The 24,286-nt window shown below is 39.3% G+C and overlaps 1 protein-coding gene across 1 annotated transcript in view; it reads left to right on the top strand.

The window, feature by feature from the left end:
* Nucleotides 1-23,316, top strand: part of PCYT1B (phosphate cytidylyltransferase 1B, choline) — a 103,802-nt gene extending 80,486 nt beyond the window's left edge. The window contains exons 6-8 of the mRNA XM_069065645.1: nt 2,277-2,419; nt 8,776-8,964; nt 21,580-23,316. Coding sequence (XP_068921746.1) covers nt 2,277-2,419; nt 8,776-8,964; nt 21,580-21,792 — 545 coding nt within the window. The 3' untranslated portion in view covers nt 21,793-23,316. The remainder of the gene's footprint in view (nt 1-2,276; nt 2,420-8,775; nt 8,965-21,579) is intronic.
* Nucleotides 23,317-24,286: the final 970 nt, after the last annotated feature.

Here is a 24,286-nt window from a genome sequence, read left to right as displayed (position 1 = left end):
TCTCTCTCTCTCTCTCTCTCTCTCTCTCTCTCTCTCTCTCTCTTTAACTCTGAGAAGTCCAATATTGCCATTTAATAATAGAAATTATAGCTAGTGTGTACCAGGTAACAAGTGCTGTGCTAAGGGCTCTATAAATATTATCTCATTTGATCCTCACAACAACCTTGAGTGGGAGGTGTTATTATTATTTCCATTTTACAGTTGAGGAAACTGAGACAGAGGTTAAGTGAGTTGCCCAAGGTCACACAGTTAGTAAATATCCAAGGTGTGATTTGAACTCAGGTCTTCCTGACTCCCAGCCCACTGGAGTGCTCTGTCCACTGTCCCACCTATCTGCCTCTCTGCCCTTTCCATTTTAAAAAGTAAAGAAATATATTACTTATTCCAGGAACATGGGCTAATATGGATAATATATACATATAGGTAATATATAATAAAATTATGTGTAATATAATAATATGGATAATATGATCACATGTGAGTCATAGGTATTTCTATTAGATAAAAACCAGCAACAGAGATTTTCTACTCTGCTCACCTTGCTGATGACCACCACACAATTGTTTATCTGAATGAAGAGTCTTTGTTGAGATCAGTGAGGGGAGAAGCTGTTGGAGAGTATAATAGACAATCTGTGAGGGAAAAGTCAGAAGCATCTCAGGCAGCCACACTTGGCTTTTGCACACTGATAATGGCTTAATTTAAGAGCCTCAAATCATTCCAAATGGAGCAAAAGACTCAAATGTGGCTTAAACCTTAGAGTGCTTGACTCTGCTTGTCACAGTGACATGTCAGAATCTCATTGCAAAGCTTGCTAAAAAGAGGTAGCTTAAATTAAATAGACTGTAAGGTCCAGATTACTCATCATCCTTCTATTATAGCCTACTACCATTGAAAGTTTCCCTTCATTAACATGCGCTTTGCTGCTTCCTAAAATAACTACCTAGCCAAATAGCGCAATCCTGAAAAGCATGATCAGAAAGGTTCTGGGATCGTGCTCGTTACAGAATATTTTTAGCAGAGCAATAATTAGGATTTGAAAAAAAGACGGGTGCCTCATTATATCACCAGACTATTCTCTGCTTCTTTGGTCTGCCTCTCATCCAGCCAAAGCAAATCTTTCCCCCTGCCCCAAAACTGCAGCAACAGTCAATGACTTAGTTTTTCTGCTATTTAGACTCTGACCTCCTGATTTCATAGAAAGGGAGAGCTCACATCTTTGAGATCTGAAGGCCTTGATGAGATCTCCTGCCAGCTACATTTAGCTTGTGGCAGAAGAATGGTTGAAATTTCTCTTTCCTGCTGTACCAAGAAAGGAGGGGGGGCATTAGGGGTAGTTTAGCTCAACGGGCAGAAGTTGCTCCCATCAGTGTGTTCCTACAATACTTTTTCATACAACAATAAGATGTGGGACTTCTGATCCTGGCATCTTTGCCTTCCTGCTTCTTTCATGGGCTACCATCCCCCCTCTATAGGAGCACCAAGTTAAGTTACTTCTATGGGTTTCTGGTATTTGATTGGGTACATTGTCCCTCATTTATATTTTACATATCTTTTCATTCTGGGGAAGGCAGATCTTGATTGTCCATAATTCTTGACCATTAGTTTTCTATTATAGGTAACACTCTGGTCTACATATCCTCTCAGAGGCCCAATCCCACTACTAATTGGTACATGGAAGCTTTGACTTGTTTTATTTCCAGCATGGGCCAGTTCCCCCTCCTTGCTGATGGCCTTCTCCTCCTGGGGGCTCACCATACTGATGCTGAATTTAGGATTTCTGCTCAGCTTAACCTACTCAAACCTCTGAGCTCAAGAGATCCATCATCCTCAGCCTCTACACACCACCACACCTAAATCATCAATGCCTTATTAATGAGTTTGGTAATATGTGTTTCCCCCATTAATGTCTGTGTGTATATGCAAATATAGAAAATATAATCTTTTGTAACTTTATAGAATGTCTATATTGCTATTACTTCCAGTGTTTTTCTGGCTATATGTAGTCTCATGGGCAATCACATCTAAAGGCACCTGTGGGTAGTAAAACTTCAGTGCAAAATAAACTCTCATGGAGGGGAAGTAATCCAGCACCCCACTGTTATGTTCTCTGATTTCAGACTCTGAGTGAATAGCACTAGATTCCCTCTTCCCATTTGGTAAAATGTAATGCTGGGTCTCTCTGGGGAATAAATAACCAAGCCAACAAACAAATGGAGCTAAATGGTAAAAACTGAGGTGAATCTAATTTTTTTCTTCTTTTCTACTTTGATCAGGAATGTTTGTCCCAACTCAGAGAACAGAAGGCATCTCAACATCAGACATCATCACCAGAATTGTCCGTGACTATGATGTTTATGCTCGACGTAACCTCCAAAGAGGGTACACAGCCAAAGAGCTGAATGTTAGTTTTATAAATGTAAGTACATTTACTGCTTCCCTCTTTGAACAAGCTTTGATGACAAATATCACTTCCTAGGGGAGACATTTCCCATTTCCTGCCTCTCCTCTATTTATAGCTCCTATATTGACTAAGGCAAAGGGTTTCTTTTAGATATCCCTTTGGTGCGACGTTTTCTTTAATGGCAGATATTTATGACTTTAATGAAGTCAGAATACTCTTCCTTGATTTTATTTTTCAAGGTCATTGAATTGTTCAATCACCTCAGATGCCTTTTCCATAGTTTATTTAAAAAAAATTAGTTCAATAGCATCTAAAGCCCTAGGTTTCTTTTGTATTTCTGCTATATTGTTCCCATAGAACCACTTCTGTTAGCTTAATAAAACAGCAATTGTTCCAAAAAGCTATGAAATGAGTAAAACAAGGTGTTAAAAACAAAAGATGGTAGCTGAGAATCCCGACAGAGGAGCTGGAAGAGCATTAGAACAAGAAATTCACACCTAATTTTAATCTTAAAAAAAAATCTTAGAGGCAAAATTTTTTAGGGGGAGGGGTTGTCCAGAAAACTATGATTATTTTCCATTATAATTATCTCACAGCATACATAATTGATCACTAGTCCCTTCAAAATATAAGTGATCGTTGATAGGAGTGGTATTGATTAGTGCTTGCCTTCATAATCCAATGACTGCGCTCTCAGGGCAATCAGGGGAGGAAAGCTGGCTGCCCTGGAGATGAAGGCCTCCTCACAATATTAGCTCTGAATAAACTTGAGAGATTGACTGAAACTTTTTTTAAGCAGCAGGCAGACTAAAAGAATCCCAAGTATGTGATTTAAACCCAAATTTTTATTTGAAAAAACTGAATTCAGTTGAAACTATAGGTGTGGGTAGAGACAGACTCATTTCCAAAGCTTGTTTGCCCTCTTCAATGATAATAAGCCACAGAAAAGAGGCCAGATGAAAATACAGCCCAAGTCTAGTGTTTATGGGTCTGTATGATACAAAATGAACCAGGATAAGTCAGATTCCTATGTCACAGGCAACACTCAAGTGTTACTTGGATATGAGATTCTTCATTCTATTTCTGTTATATCCCAGTGAACATCCAGTAATAGAGTTTCTAGAATCATAGTTGGAGTCAGGAAGACCCTGGGTTCAAATTTTACCTTAGACACCTACTAGCTGTGTACCTGGGAAAGTAATTTAAACTCTTTTGTCTCCGTTTCCTCCACTGTAAAGTCAGGGAGTTGGATTCAATCAATCATCAAGCTCAGAAAAGTACATCACCAGAAGAAGGCTGGTCACTAACAGGTGAATTTGTTGACCACAGCTTGATCACAGAGATTATTTATCAAGGAGGGGACCATACCTTGGTATCCACAGACAACCAAGAAGCCTGAAAAATAGATTTCAGGGACCTGTGAATTTGGATGAGAAAAAAAATCACATCTTTATTTTCACCAACCTCTAACTGAAAATTATCATTTTCTTAAATTATGAATTAAAAAAAAAAACAGTATTCTAAGCAGGGGTCCACAGTCTTCACCAGACTGCTGAATGACTCTATGACATCCCCCCCCCAAATTAAGACAGGAGAGGGAGAACTCATAACAAGAAACCTTTATTAAGCACCTACTATGTGCCAAGCTCTGAGCTCAGAGCTTAGGACCCAAGAACAAAGAATGGAACAATACTCACAAGGTACTTACACTCTAATAGTGGAGAGAATGGACAAATATATAAGTAAAAACAGCATAATTATAAAGAAAATAAAACCGAGTCGTTAAACATAAGATAGTTAGGGAAGAAGCCACCAGCAGTTTGAAGGATCAGCAAAACCTTCATGCAGAAGAAGGTAGCTGAGCTGCATCTTAAAGGAAAAGAGACACTATGTGAGGTGGAGGTTAAGGAGGGATAGCCTACCAGGAATGTGGGATGGCTGGTGGAAAAGGCATGGAGAAAGGAGGTAAAGTGAAGAACAGAGAGCTGGATCTTAACTGCTTTCCAAAGTGTGAAAAGCGATTAATGTCCCCCTGGACATGCTAGAAGGTCAGCTTAGTGGTATAGTGGATAGAGCATGGGGCCTGGAATCAGGATGATTCATCTTTCTGAGTTCAAATCCAGCCTCAGACACTTACTAGCTCTGTTAGCAAGTAACTAGCAAGTTACTTAACACTGCCACCCTCAGTTTCCTCATCTGTATAATGAACTGGAGAAGGAAATGGCAAACCACTCCAGTATCTTTGCCAAGAAAACCCTAAGTGGGTCATGAGGAGCCAGACGTGGATGTGCTAGAAAGATATCTCAGGTGGACATAAATTAAATAGGTTGTATGGGGTTTCAGAAATTAAGCAGAGGATTTTATATTTCATCACAGAGGCAATAGGAAGCTACTAGAATTGATTGAGTAGGGGATGAGATGGTCAGATATTCACTTAAGGGAAATCACTTTGGCAGCAGGGTGCAGGACAGACTTGAGTGATGATCAGCTAGAGGAAGGGTCAGCAATTAGGGGGCTACCGCAATAATTTAGATTTAGAGAAGTGAGGGCCTAAACTAAGGTGGTGGCTGTTTGAGCAGAGAGAGGGAGTCAGATGGGAGGTATGTCATGATGGTAGAAATGGCAAGGTTTGAAAACTGATTAAGTAGTGGAATGAAGGAGAGTGAGGAACTGAGGAGGATTCCAAGGTTAAAAACTGTAAAACTAGAAGGATAGAGACAAAAAGACTAAATCTTCAGCACAATACAAAAATGTAAGGCATTTCTTCTAAGTTTATAACCTAAATGGGGTGGCTAGGTGGTTCAGTGAATACAGCACAGGCCCTGGAATCAGGAGGACCTGAGTTCAAATCTGGCCTCAGACAATCAACACAAAAATTATCCGTGTGACCTCAAGCAAGTCACTTAACCCCAATTGCCCTACCTTCCCCTCTCCAAAAAGCCAAAAAGAAAAAAAAAGTTTATAACCTAAATTACATTTTCTTACTCAGCTAAATAGGGAATAAGGCCCATTCCAAATGTAGATCTGGGATCCTCTGATCCAAGGAAATGACTTTATAAAAAATGCTTTTAAAAGGAGAATCTTGGAATAGTCAAAGAGTCCAAACCTTTAGTATCTCACCAATGATCCAGACATTCCAAGTAGGATCTGACATAATCATTCACATTTATATTATTATCTTCATTTTATAGACGAGGAAACTGAGGTTCAGAGAAATGAAACTCATGTCCACAAAGCTAGTAAATATCTGAAGGAGGATTTGAACCCAGTTCCATTGCCTCTAGCAGCTCTCCAAGTTAGGTGCAGAGACCACCTAGGTGTGTGTACAAACACCCACATGTATATGTGTATGTATATACACATATGTATAGATGCATATTGTATATGTGTATCTATACATATAAATGTAAAATGATGCTAAGACATTGTCTATTAAAATATGGCTCCCTTTTCCATTTACATATTTGTGTGAGGCCAGATTTTCTTCATATATGCTTCAACTAAAACAACATTGAAACATGAAGAAGCATATATGAGAATCTGGTTGTCTTCTTTTAATCCAAACATTAAAGAGATTTACAAATATATATACAACAATGCCACTCTTCTTATTCATTTTTTTGGAAAATAGAATTATTTTTCATAAGTATGTTACATATGTCAACATGTAATAGGTTTATTATTGTGATTTTTAAATGAAATAACACCCTTTAAAAAGATTTATCAGTTTTAATTTCAGATGGGATAAATAGTGACAGATACAATCCACCTAAACAAAAGCTCTTTGGCATCCTCAACAATTTTTATTTTTTGGAGGTGGAAGGTAGGGCAATTGGGGTTAAGTGACTTGCCCAAGGTCACATGGCTAGTTTTGTGTGTGTTAAGTGTTTGAGGCAGGATTTGAACTCAGGTCCTCCTGACTGCAGGGCCGGTGCTTTATTCACTGCCTCAATAATTTTTAAGACTGAAAATGGTTCCTGAGTCCAAAAAGTTTGAGAACCTCTTCTCTGATAATCTTTGTATTATATCATGATTTCTCTGAATACCACAATATATGTGTCCAGCATAATAAAATAATTCACATAACCTCTCTAAGATCATTGTAACAGAAGCTGATATGCTTTCAATAGAAATAGCATAGTGTAGTACTTCTACCCTGTGACTTTTCCCATCAAGGTTTCAAGATATCTCAGGTGGACATAAATTAAATGATAATTTTGGGGGATTTTTGTGGAAGCTGGAGCTGACCTTTGAAAGGTACCAGACAACACAGAAAAAGCTAAGAAGCTCAGAAATGCACAAGATATATGTATATTATTGTATAACATTAACATATTTTATCTTTTAATACCATAAATATACACAAGTTCTTTTCTCTGATATGAAGAGAGATCCAAAATTTTTTACATGGATTTTCCAGATTGCAGGAGTGCTGTGTCCCTAACCCCCATGATGTGGAAGGGATAACTGTACATAGAGGGCCAGTCTTGGAGTGTGGGATTCAAGTCTTGTCTCTTGACACATATTTACTATGTGACCTCTAAGCAAGTTAGCCTCACAGTATCTCAGATAGATCTCTAAACCTCAAAAAGGTATAGATAATTTGCTGAGCTGTACAATTAAATCATAGTTCCACACTAAAATAAATGCATAACTAAATGAATACAACCAACAGCAAAGTGTACATAATCTGGGGATTAGAGAGCTGTGGTTGGTAAGATTTCCTCAATGTGTTTCTGCTCAAGATAAAAAGTAAACCAATGCTTTGGAGTTCTCCCTTATGGGGTACTCACTTTGGAATACTCCCTTTTTGTAGTAATATTCACAAAAAAGAAAACAGAAATAAATTCTTTCTTCTTCTCACATATTTCAACAGAGCAGTAATCTTCAATGTTTTTCCCACACACACTATTTTACCAGGGTCATAGAAAATCAACACATGGTTAAGTTGAGTAAAGTCATTGAGCATTTATTAAGTCCCTCCTATGTACCAGGTACCGTGCTAAGCACTGGGGATACAAAGAAATTTTAAAAAAATACCCAAAACAGTCCCTTCTTTCAGGATCAATGTCTATGGTGAAGACAACACACAAAGAACTATGCATCAACAAGTGAGATACAAGACTGGAGACAAGCTCAGAGAGAAGGCACTAAAATTTAGGAAGGCTGAAAAAAGTTTCCTATAGAAGGTGGGACTTTCACTGAGACTTAAAGGAAGCCAGGGAAGCTAGGAAGGGAGGTAAAGGAGGGAGAGACTTTGCAGGTAATGGGATGCAGTCAGTGAAAATGCTTGGAGTTGGGCGATGGACTGTTTTGTGCAAGGAACATTTGGGAGGCTCATTTCATTGGATCACAGGGTATGTGGAGAGGAATAAAGTATAAGAAGATAGAAAAAACAAGGGATGGTTTTAAAAGCTAAACAGGGTTTTTTTATATTTGATCTTGGAGGTATTAAGAAATCACTAGAGTTTATTAAATGAGGGAGGCGTGTGTGTGATATGATCAAACTTGCATTTTAGGAAGCTCAATTTGACAGACGACTGAATCTTTTTACAGCCAGGAATACATGAGAATATTGTAAGATACAATTTCCATATACTATATACATACATTATTTATCATTCCCCTAAAGACCTACTCCAAAAGCTTATCACAGCATGGAAGTATCTCTGGATTCCTTGAGGCACAAGTTCTTACCAAGCTAGGAAGGCACTGAGTATGGGCCTGCTGATGTTGGCTTTCTGACATTTCAAGATTGGCCATGCTAAGTTCAGAAATATTCTTCACCAGAAGACTGAGCAACAAAGGATGCAATTTTTTTGGGTCACAGCAACTCTCAAAAGATTACTTTTTAAAGCGATAAAGATAGTTCTTAACCATTTTAATGTTATAGACTTCTGTGGCAGTCAGGTAAAATCTATGGGCGGGTCCCTTCTCAGAATAATGTTTTTAAAGGCATAAAATAAAATGCTTAGCATTATGAAAGAAACCAATTATGTTGAGACACAGTTATTGAGTTATTTTTTAAAAAACAAGTTCATGGACCTCAGGCTAAGAACTCCTTTTATGGAGGGAATTAGGAAAGGAAGAAGCCATACCATGAAATAACCGTGATTCTTGAAGTGTCACAGAGGTAGTAATATCTCATATTTTTCTAGTGCCCTAAGGCTTTCAAAACATATTCCTCATAACAACCCTGTGAATTGGATAGCACCATTATTGTGTCTATTTTACAGATGGGGAAAGTGAGGTTAAGTGACTTGTCCATATTGCAGAAACCAGTAAAAATTAGATCTGGTATTTGTCTCTGTAAAGACCCACCACACCCAGGATTGGATAGATATTGGATTAATCTCTATACTTTTCACTAGGAGAAGAAGTACCGTTTCCAGAATCAAGTAGACAAAATGAAGGAGAAAGTCAAGAATGTAGAGGAAAAATCAAAGGAATTTGTTTATAAGGTGGAAGAAAAGAGCCATGATTTAATTCAGAAGTGGGAAGAGAAGTCTCGAGAGTTTATTGGCAACTTTCTAGAACTCTTTGGACCTGATGGAGCTTGGGTAAGTAATATCTCCACTGGGGTCAGGAGTGAAAACTGTTCCCTTCTCCTCAGTCATACACCTAGTGTGGCAGGACAACATCTGCCCTGTAGGGTAGGTCGGTTTTTATTTTTCACTTAAAAGTTAAGGAAGCTGTCCTTGAGACTTAGTTGGTTCAGGAGGCTGAGGATGCCCTCATTAATACAGCTTTCCAGTTGCTTGCAGCATAAAAGTTCAGTACACAAGGAGTTAATGGTCTTCAGATTCAGTGGTTGTCCACTGCCATGCAAGTTACCACACCAAACATACCTTGCCGATCACACGTTTCTGTGTGGAGACAAGGTGAGGTAGGAGAGGTACATTTACCTGAACCAGTACTGTACACTTGCTGAGTATCTTTTCCACACTATGGTTTAGTACGTATCCTTTAAAACTTTTGTTTTAATAAGGACCTTGTTTCTTACTAATCTATGACCCGAAGCACCAAATTAGCCCAAACCCAGCCAGACCTACAACACATGGCTTCTGCATTGGAAATCAGAGTGGTTAAGCTCATCTTTGTGTCATTTATTTTACTGAGAATGGTGCCTTAAAGGCTTTTCTCTCTAGGGGAGAAACGTGCAAGGCATACCTTCCATTGATTTCATGAAAAGGGTGTTGGCAATCACAGTTTTGCAAAAAGAGCCTTTGTATACCATGTGAGGATTGAATTGGGGAAACAAAAAGGTTTAAGGGGTTAAGAGGCTATATGCAGTTTTCCTACTACTTGCACTAAAAATAAAATCTATTTTAAAAGGTGACTTTAGATATGGATAGGTTTGCTTCCAGGACAGGGAGATCTCCTTGGCTATCGTGGTGTTTCTCTTAGAGTGCTACCCTAGGGCATCTCCCAACCTATACTGATAAGTTTGGGACTATCCCATAGGAGGTTTTCAGACCAGTAAGACCAATTATTTTTAATTTCATTTTCACTCAATGAGAAAGAGGAGTCTACAATGTATAAAAAAGTGAGTCCAAAAAGGGAAATTTAGCCTGACAATTCAGGTGAAGAGGTCATGTAACAGCAGTTTTGATTGCTTTGTCAAAATGGTTGGTTGGGAATAAAATTCTATCCTTCTTCTGAAGCCCTCCTCTGATGCCTCATTTTGGCAGGGAGGTGAACTTGGATTCAAGAAGGCTGAGCCAATGGAGCAAAACCTCTGGCAGGTGCCAAGATAAGGTTAACAGCAGGTTGCCTTCTCTTTCATCTGAGGGCTAGACTAGCTAAGTAGAGAGAGGCTTATCATCCCAGGGTTAGTCAGTAGATGATGAATCTTTTTGGCCACATTCACTCACAAAGACGATCTATTAAGGTGCAGAAAAGCTGTGAGTTACAGTGGTGGGATCCAACTCACCAAGGAAATCATGGCTCCTTGAAGCATTGAGGCAACCTTAGATTAAGCAACAATTTGGGGTGCTTTTTGTTTTGTTTTTATACAACAGAGCAAGGATTAGGATTCATCCAAGAAGAGAATATGAACACGGTCAGCTACAAGTTCCTTCATTGTGAGACTGTCATTTTGTAAATATCAATGAAGGGGAAGCAGATATATAGGAGACAGAGGAAGAGAGTGCCCCCCCCATTGTAGGGATATATGTAGATGTGTGTTTGGGGGAACCTACATTGCTATAACAGGGATTCTTAACCTAGAGTTCAGAACTTGTTTTAAAAATATTTTTGTAAGGGACAGCTAAGTGGATAGAGTATTGGGTCTGGATTCAGGAGGACCTGAGTTCTAATCCAGCCTGAAATGCTTGCTGTGTGACCCTAAGCAAATCACTTAACCCCAATTGCCTCCAAAAATTTTTTTATTGTTATTTCAATATAATCAGTTTCCTTTATAGTTCTATGTGTTTATTTTATAATTTAAAATTTGCTGAGGAGAGGTCCATAGGTTTCACTAAACTGCCAAAGGTGTCCATGGCACAAAAAAAGCTAAGAGCCCTTGTGCTAAAGTGATTTGGATCCACACATGGCTTCTGGATCTACGCAGCCTGCTGAACATAGGGCAGGTGTGGACAGGATGCACCCTCTATGTATTCAATTGCAAAAGCTCATTATTGACTGAATGCTCCCGTCTTCTGTCAGGGCATCAGTAAAGGGCAAGAGGAAGTGGTTGGTGGAGAGCAGGAAGGCAGCCGGGGTACTCAGAAAAGGGCTACTCAGCCCTGGCAATAGCAAGTGGGATGGCTCTTCAGGCAAACTTTTTGGTACACACTCCAATATTGAGAAGTAACTGCTCTGGTTTATTTTTATGGTCAATCAGTCAATAAGTATTCTTTATTATATTTTTGTCCCTACCATGTGACAAGTACTTGGGAGTACACAGAAGGGTCAAAATCAGTCCCTGCTCTCAAGGAGCTCACAGATTAATGGGGAAAACAACTTGTAAACACCAATATACAAACCAGATATAAACAAGATGGATTCAAGATGACTTTCGAGAGAAGGGTCAAAGATTAAAGGGCAATGAGAAAAGTCTCTTGAAGAAAATAGAACTTTAGTTGAGACTTGAAGGAAGAGAGGGAGAAGAGGAGGGAGAGACTTTCAGGAATGGGGGACAATCAGTGAAAATGTGTGGAATTGGAAAATGGATTGTTGAGTGCGAGGAACAGCAAAGAGGCTGGTATCACTGGATCCCAGAGTACCTGGAAGGAATAAGGTACAGGAAGACAGGAAAGGTAGGAAGGGGTCTGGTCATGGAGGGCCAAACAGAAGATTTTCTATCTTATTGTAGAGGTAATTAGGGGTCACTGAAGTTTTAGACTTGACTTTAAGGGTGATTAATATGACAGCTGAGTGGAGAATGGACTGGAGTGGAGAGACACTTGAGGCAGGAAGCCTGAACCTTGGTGGTGGCAGTGTCAGAGGAATGACACAAGAGATGTTACAGACGTGGAAAAGAAGGGATTTAACAACTGTTTGGATATGGGAGGGGAAAGAAAGTGAGACCTGAGAGACTGTGGGAAATGGTACCTTCTACTGTAATGAGGAAGTTAGGAAGAAGGGAGGGTTTAATGGAGACAACGATTAGTTTAGTTTTGGTTCTGTTGAGTTTGAGATGTCTATGGAACATCTGTTTGAGATATTATTTACTAAGCAGCTGAAGATGTAACACTGGAAGGGGAGGCTGGGTGGTACTATGAATAGAGCACCGGCCCTGGAGTCAGAAGGACCTGGGTTCAAATCAAGCCTCAGACACTTAACACTTACTAGCCGTGTGACCTTGGTAAAGTCACTTAACCCCAATTGCCCTCCAAAAAGCAGAAAAAAAAAGATGTAACACTGGAGGTCCAGAGCAGGATTAGGTCTGGATAAATAGATTTGAGAATCATCTGCATAAAGATGATAACTGAATCCATGGGAACTGATGAGCTTACATCAATCTTCTAGTGGATTAGAGGGATGGTAGATAGAGGGGATGCTGCCCTGGGGCTTTGATGCCCTGTCTCTGATTGTTCCAGCCTCACTTTGGGCATCATAGGATGCTTAAAAGGACTGAAAGTTTCAATGATTGGCATGGTACCAAACCCCAAGGAAGAAAACGTTTGCTTTTTAAATTATTTTTAGTTCCACAAGTTTTAAATTCCCCCCTCCCTCATCTTTCCTTCCCCAAGATGGCCTGCAATCTGAGATAGGCTTTACATATACATTCCTATTAAACATATTTTCACATTAGTCATGTTGTATAGAAGAAGAAGAATGAATGGGAGAAACCATGAGAAAGAAAAAAATAAAACAATAGCAAAAAGAAAATAGTCTGCCTTACTCTGCCTTGCAACTCCATAGTTCTTTCTCTGGATGTGGATGGCATTTTCCATCATGAGTCCTTTGGAAATGTTTTAGGTTCTGGCATTGCTGAGAAATACTAAGTCTATCAAAATCAGTCATTGCAGACTGTGACTGTTACTGTGTACTGTGTTCTGTTTCTTCATATAAATCTTCCCAGATTTTTCTGAAGTCCTCCTGTTCATCATTTCTGATGGCACAATAATCGTCCATTACATTCATATACCACAACTTTTTCAGCCATTCCTCAATTGATGGGCATCCCCTCAATTTCCAGTTCTTGATCATCACAAAAAGCTGATATAAATATTTTTGTACATGTGGTTCTTTTTCCCATTTTTCTGATCTCTTTGGGATACAGCCCTAGAAGTGGTATTGCTGGGTCAAAGGGTAATGGACACTTTATAGCCCTTTGGACATAGTTCCAAATTGCTCTCCAGAATGGTTGGATCAACTCACAGCTCCACCAACAATGAATTAGCGTTCCAATTTTCCCACATTTTCTCCAATGTTTATCATTTTCCTGTTTTGTCATGTTACCTGATCTAATAGGTATGAGGTGGTACCTCAGAGTTGTTTTGATTTGCATGTCTCTAATTGATAGTGATTTAGAGCATTTTTATATGACTATAGATAGCTTTAATTTCTTCCTCTGAAAACTGAAAACTATTCATATACTTTGTCCATTTATCAGTTGGGGAATGACTTGTATTCTTATAAATTTGACTCAGTTCTCTATATATTTTAGAAATGAGGCCTTTATGAGAGACACTAGTAAAAATTCTTTCCCAGTTTTCTGCTTCACTCCTAATCTTGTTTGCATAAAATGTTTCTTTAAAAAAAATTTAAGCAGGAGATCACATTCTTGAATCTTCTCTACCACACTTTGGGTAATGGCCAGAGAAGAGGAAAAGGACATGTTTAGAAACCATTTTGTATTCCCCTTTTTGTCCCCACAGACCTAGAGATAATACCTCTATCTCTGGAGAAAATGACAGGTAGCAGAATTGATGGAAACTGTTTGAAAAGGTACTTTTTGTGCAACATGAGTTGACTTTTGAGAGAAAAGGAGGAAGTCCTGTTTGATTTCCAGCCTCTTAGTCATCCTGCATTTCCTATTATGACACATGAAGTCTCTTAACAAAATCTGTACAAGCTTCATTATTTTATTGATGGTTTTCACTGCTGTCTCCTGGCTGATTCAGATCTTTCATGATGTGATTATTCAGTGTAAAACATTTCACTAATGACAAAAACAAGGATTCCAGAGTTAGAAGTCACAAAACTCCTAGACAGTAGAAGGTCCCATCCCCACCCAGGAATAACTGAGACTAAATGCCATGTTGAATACAGCTTCCAAGCCCCTCGTACGGAGGAGGAACCTGAAATTCATAAAAGGAGAGATTTGTCCAAGGTCACATGAGAAAGGGTGATATAATAACTTACATATGTTTAGACTACAGCTGTAATTTGATTGGAACTGGGAAATCTTGAAAAGGAAACACCTTCTACCAGCATGGAGCATATTCAATCATCTACCAACAGGCTTATAGAGTTCCAATCCTGCCAATAGGGCTCTTAGAAGATAAGTGACTTACATTCAGTTCGGTTCACTTATTAAGAGACTGCTATGTACCAGGCATTGTGCTAAGAGCTGGGAATACAAAAAGAGGCAAAAGACAGTCCTTGTTCTCAAAGAGCTTACAAAGGAAGCAACATGAAAACAAATACATACAAAGCAAGATAAATAAGAAACGATCAAAAGAGGAAAAGCTCTCGAGGTGGGATGAGGTGGGACGTCAGAGGCAGAAGTCAGAGGCCTCTGAGGCCTGCTCTCCATCCACTACCCCAAAGCTACATCACAAAAGTAGGTATTTAACAAATATTCCTTACATTGCATTGAGAAGAGCACTTGACTTAACTTAGCAGGAAAATCTAGGTTCCTATCTAAGAAATTGGGTGATGGTAACCAAATGACTGCTCTGAGCCTCAGTTTCCTCACCTGTAGAGTGGGACTAATACTCTCTGCTATTCAGCTCATATTATTGTTTTTAGGAAATCACTTTGAGCTTGAAAGTAATAGAAATTCATAGCAGTTAAGTAGCAGAGGATAAATCTGGAGGGTTCCTGAGGGGCTAGTTTGGTCCCACGTGGAAATATACATTTCTTATGCCTGGCAGGCCTGAACATCCCCCTTTATCCAGAGTGCATAATACACACCTACGCTTTTTACACCTCATTTTAAAACATTGAAGAGAGAAATTCATTTTTAGTTGTGTCATAGGTATTGGGTTGACTGGCAGGGGCACTGAAATGTATTTCTGGCAAGAAACCTTCTCTATGGAAACTTAAGGGGGTGGATTCCTTCTTCCCACCTCCACCCCTCAGCACGCACACTTCAGGCAAGAAAGAGAATGCAGGATTTCACCGACCACACTCATATTATTCACCCAGGGAAGGATAAAATCATACTAGGCATTGTTCTAGGGAAACCTTCATTGACTGTGAGATGAGGGGATTTAAAAAAAAAAAGTGAAACCCAGCTTGGAGACAAGAGGCTTTTCTTTCTTTCTTTTTTTTAAAAAAAATAACGTGCTATTCATGTCAAAACTGTTATTAACATTAATTTGCCATATCAACCAGAGTTCGACATTGCTTTTTCTGTTGACATTAAAAGCACAGAAATAGTTACAAGGATGTTAAACTCCAAGATAAGTAATTTCTTTTCATGAATATGCTGCTATTATAATAATTCTTTATTTGTGGATTTGGGGGCTGGGACTCACTTCTTAAAATAGAGGGTCTGCATTCTCAGCAAATAAAGTACTAGCAAAAATAAGCTGCTCTTAGATAGGGTCAAAACACCATTTCAGAGGCTGAGAAGAATGCTTAAATGGTGGGTTTGTCTGTTTGTTTGTATAATGGGGATAGCAAGGTCGGGCAGAGCTTCCAGGTCATCAGCTTCAAGTCAATGGATCATCACAGAGCACCTGTTAAGTGTGAGACACTTAATTAGGCCCTCTTCTAAATCCATAAATAAAACATTTATTGGATTCCATAATTGCACAGGGTTCTTCTACTCTAAGAGAACCACAGACAGGCTCAACCTTCTAGGAGACTTCCCAGGACCTTAATATTTCTCTGAGGGACCTTCAGCATGAAGTTAGAAAGTATTAGATCCAAACCCCAGAACTCCATCTATCTCTTGGTGGTTGGACAGTAACTCCAAGAAAAACTCACATTTACATTATAGTTTATGGTCACCAAGGGCTTTCACACATGTATCATATCATTTGGTCTTCACAACAACTCTCTGAGATAGCATGTAAGTGTTATCATTTTCTTTCTACAGATAAGGAAACTGAGGCCCAGAGAAGTTAAGTCAGGGGGTCTTAACCTGGGGCTCTTTTATCTAAAAAAATTTTTTTATGAACTATATTTCAATGCAAGTAATTGATTTCCTTTTTTATCTAATGTATTTTGTTTTATTCATTTAAAGACATAATTCTGAGAAGGGTCCATAGACTTAACCAGACTTGCCAAAGGGGTCCATGACACAAAAAAAGGTTAAGAACCTTTGGGATTGGTGGGATGAGATAAGTGATTCTCACCCACCCCACACCATGGTCACACAAGTAATAAGTATTGAGCTGGTATCTGAACTCTGGCCTCCTCTCTTCCTATCCAGGATTTTTAACCATTGCCTTTAAAGAAAAAAAAAACCTAAACTCAAAACCCATTTCCAAAGCACTTTCACATCTAGTATCTTATATTCAATGAATATTGAAACAACCTTATGAAATAGGGTGTACTGGAAGCAGTGCATCTATTTTACAGATCAAGAAATCAAGGCATAGGAAATTGCCTTTATACATTTATAAAATGCTTTTTTATCCAAGAAGTCCATTGAAGACCATTCAATTCATCTGCTTTTCATGTGTCCCACAGTGCAAAAATAAATTAGGAAGAAATCAGTTACAAGAGCTTGAAAACCGATTTAGAGAAATATTTGGCACCAATACAACAGTAAATGCAAGTCCCACGCTGTTGTTTTCTTAATGATTCAAAATCTTTCATTCTCTTAAACAGAACAGTCTCACTGAGAGTCTTGAGACAAACTGCCAGGAGCAAGTTATATGTGCTTCTCTTAAAAAAAGGTGTGTGTGGGGGGGTGCTAATGGAAATGCTGACAAATCCATTCACAGTGGAGGGCTAATGGCTGACACGAAAAAATATACACAAAGATTATAGTAATAAAATACATATTTTAAGTGCCTTCCAAAAGTTCAAGGCTTCTGAAAGCTCATATTAATAATAGGCTACCCAGTCTTTTTGGCATTTGATTTTGTCTCATAAATGGACTTAATATGAGGGAATACCATTGTACCTAACTTCTCTCACCAGTTTTTTTTTTCCCATTTGATTTCATTAGATGAGTTTGTTGTCTTTTAGCAGAAATGACCAATCATCTTGATACGAGGTGGTCAGTTGCTATTTACTGTACCTGCTACTGAAGACTGGGTGCCATTTAAGCAGTAAGGGGCTAGGGCACAAGCAAGAGGGCTGCTTATGTACCAAAGACCAGTCGCTAATTCTGAAGCTGTGCTTTGGGCTTAAAAAGAAGCATGTAATGGTAATTCTGTCCCATTAGGAAGAAAAATTACACACAGTGGTGTACTAGGCCATTTCAGGGTAATGACCTGGCAAAAATTTACATTTCTATAGAGGTTTATATTTTACAAAAAACTTTCAGCAACACACTACATAACACTGAAGGGTAAATAATGGCTATATTATTATCCCCAAAGATATATGAGGAAACTGAGGCTCAGAGGAATAAAGAAACTTTTCCAAAGTTATCTAGGTAATGCTAAATCTCCTGACTGAAAATTCAATGCTCATTCCATATCATTATGTTGCCCTTAGATCTAAGGTGAGATTGGAATAAGGCTATAAGATGAAAATAGGAGGAGATATCTAGGGAAGAAGAAAAGTTGCTGGTTCCCAACCCCAGACAAATCAGGGGAGATGAAATGGGATCATTGGTTTCTATTTTTGTTGGCATTTTCCTGTTGAGGGAGCATTCTGCCTTATCACTTACTAGTGGGGAGGCTTGAACAAATCACTTCAACTCTGTGGCTCTTGGTTTCTTCATCTGATCTAGAAAATCTAGTTCTGATAGTCTGTGATTTTATAGAAGGGTAGCCCTTGCACATGTGGCATCTTGGGATAAAAAAAAAATACCCAATAAACTGGGAATGTGTTTTCAACTACTGCTTCAAAGGATCCCCTTTCATCATGTTCTGTCAACCCAAATTAGGCAGATGATATATTTTTAAAATGTTGTAATATTGATTTCTTGTTTTCTTTAGCATCATTGTCCCTTTCTTATAACACCATCCATAGTACAGGTACCCCCTTCCCGTTTCTGCTTTGTTTTTCCTCATTGGACTGTAAGTTCCTTGAGGTCAGGGACTTTTTTTTTTTTGAGAGGGTCATTTATATTCCTAGTGCTTAACAGAGTGCCTGGTATATAGCAGGTGATTAATAAATATTTTTTTACTTGTAGAACCCTCCATTGTAACAAAGGAAAACAATTAAGTAAAACAAACTGACATGTCAGTCATGTCTGACTTCTGTATTTGTGATCTACCACCTCTTCTATATTTCATATGAATATGACAATTTTCCTTAAACATTTTATTGATATTTCTATGCATTTATACCTATATGCATACATGCATATATATGTATATGTATGTATATATTATAAATTTAATTTGTATATAATTTTCATTTCCTTTTTGGTATTTATTACAATTTTATTAACATGAAAATCAACCTTAAACATAAAATAAAATGTAACACAGATATTTGTAACAAAAACAACCATAATAGTAATCTTAACATGTTAAATAGTTTTTTGTTTAAAGTTTCTCAAAATATGATGTCTTTGATGACACTGCAACTCATAATTCTTTTTTTCTTTTATTGATCTGCCCTTTCCATTATCCCCTTCTACCTATTGTTCAACACCATTGAGCAAATAAACGTGTCTTTCCACAATAAGTGTCAATAGAAACAAAGGTGACAAACCAAATTTCTATATTGGACATGTTGGAAAATGTCTCTCTTCACTTTAAGTTTATCCGCTCTCTGGCAGGAAGTAAGTGCCAGGTTTCATGAAGGTAATATTTTTTTTTGAGGGGGGAAGGCAAGGCAATTGGGGGTGTGACTTGCCCAAGGTCACACAGCTAAGTAAGTATGTCAAGTATCAAATTAGTACTTTGTTTTGTTTTGGAAAGAGTAAGACAAGGCAACTGGGGTTAAGTGCCTTGGGCAAGTGCCCAAGGCCACACACCTAGTTAAGTGTCAAGTATCTGAGTCTGGATTTGAACTCAGGGCCTCCTGACTTCAGGGCTGGTGCTCTATTCACTGTGCCACCTAGCTGCCCAAAGATAACATTTTTAAGGCACTTTTTTTTCTGATTTGGGGTCATAGCACATTGCTCCAAATCAGCAAATCTCTACATCCTGTACATTAGAAGAGGAACACAGCCTGAACCTGTAACTTAGCCACAGAGATCAACAAGTTTTTGCTCAAAATGACAACAAACAAGTGACTTGTTTAGGGTCACACAGCTTTGTTTGAAGGCTGTATTTGAACTCAGGTCTTCCTGACTCCAGGCCTATCACTCTTTCTATCCACCACCTACTTGTTATCATGTGCAAGTCACTTAATCTCTTGGCACCAGTTTCCTCATCTGAAAAAACAGGAATGACAATGCTTATAGCATCACTTAGAGCACTAAATAAAAGTTGCAGTGTTTGGTACCACAGCTAGAGGATAAAGGCATATTCAATGCAGTTTTATGGCATTTTCAGGGAATAAGGTATTCTGGTTAGTCAAACAATCTGTCTAATAAAATATTATTAAAAAGTGATTGACTTTCAACAAATTAGAACACAGTAAATTACAACCTACATTAATAGGATTTAGTCTTTATGTGGTGACTTAGAAGGTACTTCCATATCAAGTATGTACAGGAAAGCCAGTTAGACCTCTGGTTAATAGATTTCTGTGAAATATGTTTTATTAATAGTATGGAAGAGATTAAATATGGTACAACGTGTATTGTAACAGGGCTTATTATTATACTGATCTGGATTTGACAGAGGTCAGAGCTTGTCCTCCTATCAGAGAGTGAGGGCCCAAGATAAACTCATCTGCAGATAGTATTCAATGCAATTCAATATAATTCAATTCGACAAACACTTATTAAGCATTGGAATCAGTGCTAGTTATAAACACAAAGACTGACAACAACAATAACAAAACAACAACAAAAAAACTGACCTATCTCTGACTTCAAGGAGCTCGGTGAGGGAATAGGAGTAAGAAAGACAACCTGGCAACAACTGAGTAAATACATATTATGTACAAACTCATATACAGTTATTTAAAGAGGGAGAGTGGTTTAATAATTGGGGGAGAATGAGGGGAGATTGGGGAAATGGCAGCAGTACTGGGGGAAATCAGCAAAGGCCTGGGCTAGAAAGCAGGGCCTTGAGTGGAACTTTAAAAGACACTAGGGATTTTATGAGGCAGGAGTGAGGAAGGAAGGCATTCTAGGCATTCTAGGGACAGTTTTTTAAAAAATTTATTTATTTTTAGTTTACAACATTCAGTTCCATGAGCTTTTGAGTTTTAAATTTTCTTCCCTTCTCTCCCTTTCCACCCCGCCACTCACCCTTCCCCAAGATGGCATGCAATCTGATATAGGCTCTCCATATACATTCATATTAAACATACTTTCACGTTAGTCATGTTGTAAAGAATAATTACAACCAATGGAATTAGACTTTGCCCACCCAGGCAGGGACACCCAAAACTGTTGGGATTTCATGATGTGTTGTGGTGGAACCATCTTGAAGAATTCAGAGTCAGACTACTTTTAATCTAAGTACAGACACTTATTGAGATTGACATCTCTCATGAAGTGGGCTAAATTCCAAAAGGAACCAGCAACTTCAGAGAGAGCAAGATATATTTTTATATGGTAAAGATGGAATTACATAACAGAATATTGAGTTGGAGGGTGGCTAGGTAAGGGCAGTGGGCCTGTTGTTCAGTGGGGCCTATAAGAAAGTTAGAATACTGGGGCTGGGGGCAGCTTTATTAAGATTCCATCGGAATGAACCATGAGAAAGAAACAAAATGAAACAAAACAAAAAAGAGAGAGAGCAAATAGTATGCTTCAATCTGTATTCAGACTCTATAATTCTTTCTCTGAATGTGGATAGCATTTTCCATCAAAAGCCTTTTGGAGTTGTCTTAGAACTTTGTATTGCTGAGAAGAGCCAAGTCAATCAAAGTCAGTCATCGCACAACGTGGCTGTAATTGTGTACAATGTTCTCCTGGCTCTGCTCTAGGGACACCTTGTGCCAAGGTATGGGAGGTGGAAAACAGCTATGAGATGTTTGAGTCCCACTCTGGACACTGGGTTCAGGGGATATTGGTACTTTGGGTCAATGAACCACGTTGAATATAACCTCTTTTTACCATAGATATCAATATTTCATTCCATCTGCATCTTACTTTGTAAATGAGCATAAATAAAATAATGGAATATAATGAATTTAATGCAAGGGTACATTGGTCTGAAAGTATGAGGGCAAACACATGCTCTTGGAATACTATCCATAAAGGGAGACATCCCTTCTGTCTTTCTCTATAAACCTAAGTTCTATTTCAGTTACTTTCAACTACTCCATGACAGGAGACTTTTTCTCAAATTTCTTTTCAGAAACAGATGTTCCAGGAACGCAGTGGACGGATGCTACAGGCATTATCACCAAGGCAGAGCCCAACAAGCAGCCCAACGAGGGGTCGGTCTCCTTCCCGTTCTCCCTCTCCCACTTTCCCATGGCTCCCAAACAAAACCTCTCCCCCTTCTTCCCCTAAAGCAGCCTCAGCCTCCATCAGCAGCATGAGTGAGGGGGATGAGGATGAGAAGTAAAGCAATGATTGCCAGCAAACTGGCTACCAGAACCACAGGGAGGGATGGCTGGACCTTGCACACAGAGGGAGAGAGAGCGTAGGGTGTCAAGAGTGACTGAAGGCAAGCGTCAGAAGGGAGCGCCTTGGAGGTGGAAGGATCCAGGACCAACCTGGCACTCTAATGGGAGGAGTCTCAGTAATAGCTCTGTTCCCTCATGTTTCTACACCATCCTCAGGCACATGCTCAGCATGGAGTTTGCCAGTTGCAACTCAGGATTGACCGAATTGTACCAACAGTCATCATCACTATTTTAATCATTATTGTGGGAAGCAGAGAGAACCAGAAGGATCTGCACTGAATAGAGCTCTTTTCTGCTTCTGGTTTTCTTTTTTCTTTTGTGCTGACCCAAACCTAATGAACAGCCTGCTGAGAACAGTGTTTCCCTTCACCCACCACTCCAGACTGTGCTTGGATATCCTTGGGTTTCCTAGTAGACCCAAGGCTTACTCGAGTAAAAGACGGCCCATCATTGTGGCAAGATGCTTCAGAGGGGATCAAGGAATAGGAAAAAGAAAAAGGCCAAGTGGTCTAACTCAATTATCCACCATCTTCCACCAGACCTGACCTTGTAGTAGTGTCAACTCTCCAGTTTCATGAATGTGGCTCACTGGAAAGGCTTCACTCTCCAAGCCAAACAACAAGGGTCATCTAGCATGAAGCTTCCTTCTTTCCTGCCCCCATGCCCCAGATCACAGTTTTGTTAAGGATGTTCCCAATAGGACCTAAAACCTCCTCTTGTGGGGTTTTTTCTTTCCACATGTTTGGGATGGAATATTCTCCCAGGAGTTACTTTCAGTATGGATCTTTTGGTTTGGAAAATACAAGGGGAGTTAAAATATTGAGCAAAAAAATGACTTTGATCAGATCAAATCTGAGTTTCTTAGATACTGAAAATCTCCTAGAACTCCTTAAAGAAAGTCATTAGTTCATCTATAATGCCTTGTTCAGAGAGGCTGCCTTCCTCCCTAACTGATAAGGCATCCTAATAGACCTCAAGAGAAATTGTGCTCTCCTTGGGCACAGTGCACAAATCAGGGCATGGTTGCTTTGTATGACCTGTTCTATGTATGCACCATATACACCATCCAGGTGTATCCCATATGCAATATGAATATCGAGGTATGTGCATTTTATAAGCTGTTCCTCTCCTGCTTTCTACCCTGCCCATTTAGACCCAGCTTGAATCCTTGGGATAAAGTGCTACTTGGTTCCCTCCTGATTCTGGTTCTTCACTGGCAGAACTGGAAGTCTTTTGCTGTTTGAGTCAGAGAAGATGGCTCTTTCCTTCAAAGAAATGGGATCAATTGCTTTAACATTACTAAATGGAAGGATCAAAGGAGGTGGTTTTTCCAAGATACCTTCTTGGGACCTCAGTTGTGATCTTAACCTTTTAGATAATTCAGATGCTGGTGTAGTTATATTCCTATGCTGGGGGAAGGCACTCTCTGCACTCCTGTTCTATCCTCTCCTTGTGGTGGCTATTTGTGGAGGCATGCCCTCTGAAACAATTCTCTGTTTTCTTTCTCCCATATAGTACTAATGTTTAGGAAGCTACTGCTTCCTAAAATTGATGATTGGGAAAACATTTTGAGTCCCAGCTCTTGGGTAGAAATGGGCTTACCTTGCTGGCTGCCTCTATAAAATCAGACACTAAGTTGGCACATAGAGCCATGGTCTACACCAGCAGTTTCTCAGAGGAAGTATAGGGCCACCTGTGATGCAGTTCTCACCACAGCCCTTGAGTGTCAACCTTTAAGACATTGGGGAGATCCCACCTCTGAAAGAAAGATGACATGATGTCTTCCCTGCTACAGTGGGGTTAAACTACCTCTCTGCCCACCTGAAGATAAGTGAGATTAGAAAGAGGAATTCTAAGTTAAACCCACAAAGGCCTGTCCACTTGGTCAGTTCATACCCAATCTTGTCATCAGCACTGTGCCAGGTTGGTGGGCACCACACACTCAGCCCTCATGTGGAGCCAAAGGAATGGGCTTGGTGTGAAATCCCCACTTGTAGACCAGGGCAAGGATCAAAGTGCCACAGGCAAGGAAAGAAATCACAGGGGCCAAGGACTCTCAGGAGCTGCATCTCCATCAGGTTACTTGGGGGCTTTCCTTCGGCCTCATGAGCAATGCAAGTTGACCAGCCGTGCCTGCTGTCTCAGCTTGTGGAAAGCTTGAGCCAAAGCAAAGAGTTAAGGAGGAGAGCAAGCTGAGAAGGCTGGATTGATAGTGGCAAGAAATGGAAAGTAAAAGTGAGAAAAGAAATGAAAATGGGGAAAGGGAAACAGAGAAGGAAAACCGGGCACAGGAAAGTGAGTACATGAAAGCCTCACTTATCTTGACTTCAAGGTCTTTGGGCTGGCTACACTTTCCAGATAAGCTGCCTTACAATAAGTTCATATTTTAGTGCTAAAATTTTAGTGACTAAAATGTTTTAATAACTAACAACA

This window comes from Petaurus breviceps, unplaced genomic scaffold, assembly GCF_028583685.1.
Source record: "Petaurus breviceps papuanus isolate PSGF00001 unplaced genomic scaffold, PetGlider_PUasm1.0 90696, whole genome shotgun sequence".
NCBI classification, from domain to species: Eukaryota; Metazoa; Chordata; class Mammalia; order Diprotodontia; family Petauridae; genus Petaurus; species Petaurus breviceps.
The sequence above is the reverse complement of the archived record's forward strand: the minus strand, read 5'-3'. Positions and strand labels throughout refer to the sequence as shown.